Raw genomic sequence first — 7,070 nt, 5'->3', positions numbered from 1 at the left:
AATGCACATATTAATCTGGTGATCCTAAAGGATGCACAATATATGGTGATCTCGTAGGACACCATCTCTGCAAAGTACACTACCCCATAGCTAAAGCTAACAGATTTTCCTTAGTCTAGATAATCTCAATCAGTCTAAATAGTCTAACCTATTCATAATATTTCAATTCTACATATAAGTAGTCAAATTAATCATATTCAATCATCATTGTAGCAAGTCATCAATACATTCAAACTTATGCATAATCGATCAAGACAGCCAAGATATGAAAGATCACACTACCCATAATAAATTAATTCATTTCATATGATACATCTCAATTTAATTTGGGGTTCAATAGTAGAAATCTCTTACCTCGAGATTAGCTACATTCCTTCGTTGAACTTAAACTTGCCGTGAACTCCAACGACTTACTTCTCCAATGGCACCTTCAATAAGAAAAGAATCTAAATTTTTTATTCCAATTTAATATAAATTTAGATCCTTAAATAACCCATGTCAAAACTTATCAAAAACTCACCAAAGAGTTAGTGTTGCTTGGCTCACATGGCTCAAGTTATAGAGAAAATTGACTCATGCGGCTCGAAGGGCTGGTGACCGACTTGCACGTGGCTTGGGATGAGAGGAGTCAACTTGGAACTAAGGAAAACAACTCAAGACGTGCACAACTTGACTAGACGAGACGAAAGCGATGCTAATGGAGCTTTATCAGAAAAAATCGACTTGCAAACGGAGAGAAGACCAGCAAAGATGCAAACAATGATTGACAGAGAGAACTCCAACATGAATCAACAGATGGGGAGATTGGGAAAGAGAAGAACAGGTAGAAAATGGCACGTGAAGGAAAGACGCTCAACTGGCTGCATCGGATGAAATAGAGAGACTGAATGATTGGATAACAGTGAAGTTAATGGCAAGGCTATGTCTGAATACCCGACGCCTGAATGGAGACGAAGAACGGCGAAGGTCCTTCAGCAACAACTAAGGCACGAGGAGAAGAAGATGATGAAAAGTGAAGATGAGGTGCACACAAACTTTTACTAATGCAATCCCTCTGTTATGAAGCATCTTTACCTCTCTAGCCAAAATCTCATCAACTGGTTGCTCCCCATAGCTCAAATTCTCATCATTTTCCAATGCTTCATAATCCACTACATGAGATGGATCTGCCATGTACTTTCTCAACATTGAAACATGAAAAACATCATGAACAGTCGAGAGTGATGGAGGCAAACGTCAAACGGTATACTACAGGACCAATTCGTTTTAGATTCTCAAACGGTCCAACAAAACGAGGACTCAACTTTCCCTTCTTTTCAAAACGCAGAACACCCTTCATAGGTGCCACTTTCAAGAATACCCTATCTCCCACATCAAATTCAAGATCCTTTCGTCTTACATCAACATCTATGTTGCCTACATACATGCTCTAATCTTCTATATAACCTTATTAGTATACTGAACTAACTCAGGATCAATTAATCTCTGCTCACCAACCTCATCCCAACAAATAGGGGATCTGCAACATTTATCATACAGGGCCTCCAATGGTGTCATGCCAATAGTAGCCTGAAAACTGTTGTTATATGCAAACTCCATCAAATGCAAGTAAGAGTCCCAACTCCCTAAAAACTTTAATACATCAGCTCGTAGCATGTCTTAAAATTTGGTCCATACGCTCAGTTTAACCATAAGTCTGTGGGTGAAAAGTTGTACTAAAATCTGACCTCGTGCCTAAGGAAATCTAAAGTCCTTTTCGAAACTTAGAAGTGAAACGGGCATCTCTGTCATAAACAATCGATACGAGTACTCCATGTAGTCTCACTATCTTAGTCAAATACAATTGTGCCCACTTACCAGTAGTATAAGTGGATTTTCCTAGAATGAAATGTGTTGATTTCATGAGCCTGTCGACAACAACCCAAATTACTTTATAACCTTTCAGGGTCCTAGGCAGTCCAGTAAAAAAGTCTATAGGCACATTCTCTCAATCCTACTATGGCACATTCAAAGGTTGCAACAAACCTACTAGTTTTTGTCTCAGTGCTTTAACCTGTTGGCCCACCAAACATTTACTAACAAAATCTCCCACTTCTCTCTTCATATTACACCACCAATCAACTCGTTTCAAGTCTTGGTACATCATTGTACTACCTGAATGCATGAAAAATGGGGAACTGTGAGCTTTAGTCAACAAATATGTCTTAACTGTACTGTCTCTTGGCATACATAAACGTCACTCAACCAAAAGCCCATCATCAAAGGATATGAAGAATGAAGGGATGAAAACCCTTTCCAGCGGAAGAATTACAGAGACCCAATTTTAATTGGAACCTTAAAAATACCAATACATTGGCAAAAATACAAAACTAATTTTTTTTATGGTTAAACATGCTGTGAAGTAAATACAGAGAAGAAGAACTTATTCTCGTTGACGACTCTGAATCTACCAAACACCAACTTGGGGCACCACCACTTGGAAACCTTCCTATTCTCTGCTTGAGATGGTTTGTAGGAACCAAAATTGAATTGAGGGAATTTTTTTTAGAGAGAAAAAGTTGAGAGAATGCGATGATCCTTTTTTCTGCAAAAAAAATCACAGAACGTCTTCTGTATTTTTTGTTACACAAAGAATTCCCTCTTCTTCCTTCTTCCGTCTGAAGAAGAGGGAAGTTAGAGAGAATAAATGGGAACGTGGGAAAACCACCCACGTTCCTTATTAATTTAATATTAATTTAATAAATAAATATTAAATTAATATATATTAAATTAATTAATTAAATTAATTAATTAAATTAATTAATTAAATTAAATTAAATAATTAAATTAATTAATTAATTAAATCATATTTAATTAATATTTCATTTAAATCATATTTAATTAATATTTCTTTTAAATCATATTTAAATGAATATCTCTCGCATAGCCTATAGTTTTAATTTAATTAATTTAATTAAATCAAATTTAATTAAATGAAATTAAACTAAACTATTAATTAATTCTTCAATTAATTAATTTCTAAATTAAATATCTTATATTTAATTTAATCCAAAATTTGAATCATATTCAAATATAAATTTCTCTCATAACCTATAGTTTTAATATGTATCACATACACATTAAATTTTAACCTATAGTTTTAATATGAATCTAATTCACATTAAACTAATATTTGAACTCATTCAAATATATTATTCTCTCGTAATTTAATTTTGAATAATATCCAAAATTAAATTTATATAATAAAGTCTAATTAAAATATAAACCTTATATTATGATGTATCAATATACACATTATATTAATTCCCAAAGTATTCAAATTACAACCAATATAAATAAATCTCATTCCCCTTATGAGTTAGGAAGAGGACCTAATGGACCTACTGATCAGAAGCTACAATGATATAAGATTAATTAGCTAAACTCATTAACCACATTAATCAATATTCATTAACTATGTGTACACTCCACTAAAGACTCACAGTTGAACTCTTCTCACTGTAGATATATTTCTATGTCCACGGATATAGACAAATACCAGTAAGTTAGTCCTTCACAAGTGTTCGTAACACCAGCTGAGTCAAATTACCATTTTACCCCTAGGTTACTTCTAGTCCTTAAATACCAGTGCTCCTCTAATGAACAACCTGTTTATGGTCCAACCACTAAACAGAAACCCCTCTCGTGCCATAGAGAGGGTAGGGCCCTTTGTTCAAGTCCCCGAAACATCATTTAAGGGAACACTTATTTACTTACCCTAAAGGTGGGAAGGAGTGAATTTCATCTTGTGTGATTATGTTCCCAGCTCCCCACTCGGTCTTGTCCCTAAAATGATAAGCATATTGAGTCGGCAATTTGACCACTCTCACCCGTACAAATCAAAGGACAATCCCTCGCAAACAGGAGTTCATAATACACTCAGGATTAAGACTTAGTCACCTAGGTCATCCTAATGAAATAGAAATCCAACTAGTTAACGGAGTTACATCTAGTGATTACTATTTTGTAGTCTAGTCTTATGCAAACTCATTGCATAGGATACCCTCACTTGCATGTCGCATACATGAACGCATTGGATCAATGTGTTTGTATCAAATACAAAGTGAGTCGTATCCATAGTGTTAACAAGATAAGGTACCCAACCTTAACCCTATACTATAGACTCTTTAAGCTGATCTTGAACATTGATCCCCGTATGTCTCTACATACTGTTCAAGTCTCGTCAAACAGCTTAGGATGTTAGTTTATTGGATTTAGGTTATTAAGATAAAACTAATAATATAATCAATAACACTTAGGATGTTAGTACCAACACGGCGTCGGGAATGCCTCTTCCGACTCATTTCTTCCAACCATATTCCCGACGTCGTGAAAAACGTCGGCATATCCTTTCCCGGTGTTTTTTCACTTTCTCCGATGTTTTTGTGCGTTGGAATTACCCTCGTCTCTCGTAGTGTAGGTTATTGAGAGTTGATGAATTTTGATTATAACCAAAAGAAATTATATTTAGTAGGTAACATAAAAGGTGTTTTTTTTTTTAATATAACAAACAGACAAATATTTACGTTGTATAGAACAATTTTGAAAACGAAAAAAGTCCACATGTTCTCAATAGGAAACACCAAATATGCCATCAGTCAACAATGGTTATCAGCCACACGCGCTCCGTATAATTTTTCTTCTAATCAATCATGATATGTGATCATGTAAGAAATGATACACAATCGTGTAGGAAATGACACATAATCGTGTAGGTATTATCAACACCGACCACACACCCATGTGTAATTCTTCTTCTAAACGATTGTGATACGCGATCATATAGGTAATTATACACGATCGTATAGGAAAATGATACACGATCGTGTAGTTCTTTTTAACAATGGAAAAAATGCTTCAAACCTAAACAATTGTGTTGACCATGTTAAACGATCGTGTTGACCATGTTAAAAATGACATGTGGGCCTTGGCCCATTAGCAAAGTTAAGTTGCATTGTCCCACATTGATAGTTTTTAAATGGTAAGTGAGTGTAGATACCTGTCACCAAAGGGGATCAGAATTCGAACTGTATTGGTGGTGATAACATAACCCTGTCACCACGCACTTGTCATCGCTGCCTTCCATCTGGTCGAACTGGCAGATTCAGGTAACCACGCTTACGCAAAAAAGGATGTAATTTCTATTGCCTATACTTTTTTGTGAATTTACTTTTTGATGCCTTCCACGCATCATTCATTGTCAAGTCTTTATAGATGGACACGTGTCGCACTCCTACGCAATCTTTGGCGGTCCAATTCTGTCATTCCAATGTGCGTCCATTTCGTCCTTCCCTCTTGGCCTTACTGTTCCAACTATCACTCTCGGCCTCATTATCCTAAACTTGGATCTCTATAAATTGGAGTCATTTACATTTAGGATCATCAATAAAAAGTTCATTCTTCATTCTAACTCTCTCTTGTCCATACTCCACGTTCTCTCCTCTTTATACTTTCAAGTTCTGAGCTTATGCTTTTATTTCTATTCCTTGTTCCTATGAGTGCACATCTGAACTGGAAAGCTATGTTAACCTTGAGGAGCAACCGACACCACGATCGGTCGAAATTACTTTCAAGGTAGTGTTTCGTCATGGCACAGCAAGTTACTATTGTTCGACATTCTGACATACTTTTCAACAGTCTGAAAGCAATTTATTAACAATGTTGATCAAGAACTCTAACAAAGTTCTACCATATTTGTCTAAACTCGAACCACTTGATGGAATAAACTATTGTTGATGGTCCCAAAAACTGTTGATCTTCTTTGAGCAGCTTGAAGTCAAAGTCCTTACCACCGATCCTCCATCTGATCCACCAACAATCACTCCAGCACCTTTTGATCGAGAATCATCAATAAGACCTTCTGTCATTGCTGCTGACTAAGTGAAGATGGTATCCATAGCCGATCCTAAGAAGTATGCAAAGGATAACAAAACAGTTCGCGGGCATCTGTTGAACCACATGTCAAATCTAATGTTTGACCTCTTCGTGGCTCTAAAATCTACCAAGGAGATCTGGAGAACTCTGAAATCTTGCTATTGTGGAGATGATGTTGACAAAAAAATACGTTGTTGGAAAGTGGTTTCAATTCCAGATGACAGACGACACACCGATTGTGGAACGGACACATGAATATGAAAACCTGGTGGCAAATGTTCTATCTAAAGGAATGAAGATGTGTGAAATATTTCATGCAAATGTTCTACTCGAGAAATTTTCTCGCTTATGGAACAACTACCGAAATCACCTGAAACACAAAAAGAAGGATTTGAAATTTCAAAAATTGATCAGCCACATGCGCACAGAAGAAGCCAGTAGACTGAAAGATAAACTAGCCTCTACAAATTTAAATTCAGTTCATGCTAACTTAATTCAAGTTAATTCAAAATAGTCTTGGGACATTAGTTTATTAGATTTAAGATTATAGTATTCAATGTCACTAATAATTTCTCAATAATGACTTTATAGAATATGATTACAACCTACGAGTTTTAGGACAAAAATTCTAACACTTTTGTCATTCATCTCTTTTATTTTATCCGATGAGTTTATAATTTTTTTCATGTTATATATTCTACCTATTTTTATATTAGAGATATACATGAGTATGTTGTTTTAAAAGCATTAATTTTTTTATGTGTTTTTAATTTATTTTTTGTTATATGTTAATATTTTTTTCTAGTAAAAATCTTGTTTTCTAAATCAACCATGTATATCGTTCATAATTTTCGTTGAACTACACGTAACTATACGAAAAACTGCATAGGTACAATATATAGAACGAATATATTGTATTTATGGGATAGTATCATTCTTATATTTAAAGTTTTGTTTTTAAATTAACAAATTATATTTTTTTTCATATTATTCGTTGAAGTCAATTCGAAATTACACATTCAATATATGTTAGTATATGAAAAACTTGATATATACAGTATGTGAAACGAATATATTACAATCATTAACAACTGATTTTATTACCTGGTATATATTATTGGATCAGATTAATTTGGTCTTCAGGATATACCAAGTTT

General features: G+C 34.6%; 1 protein-coding gene across 1 annotated transcript; it reads right to left on the bottom strand.

The window, feature by feature from the left end:
* Positions 1-852: 852 nt before the first annotated feature.
* Positions 853-1,426, bottom strand: LOC127144149 (uncharacterized). The gene is made up of 3 exons (XM_051079711.1): positions 1,213-1,426; positions 1,075-1,166; positions 853-981 (listed from the first exon to the last, which is right to left on the bottom strand). The coding sequence occupies exons 1-3, from the start codon at positions 1,424-1,426 to the stop codon at positions 853-855; spliced, it is 435 nt and encodes a 144-aa protein (XP_050935668.1).
* Between the last annotated feature and the right edge of the window lie 5,644 nt (positions 1,427-7,070).

This window comes from Cucumis melo, chromosome 12 (assembly GCF_025177605.1).
Source record: "Cucumis melo cultivar AY chromosome 12, USDA_Cmelo_AY_1.0, whole genome shotgun sequence".
NCBI lineage: Eukaryota > Viridiplantae > Streptophyta > Magnoliopsida > Cucurbitales > Cucurbitaceae > Cucumis > Cucumis melo.
Note: the sequence above shows the minus strand (reverse complement) of the source record. Positions and strands in the feature narration are given on the sequence as shown.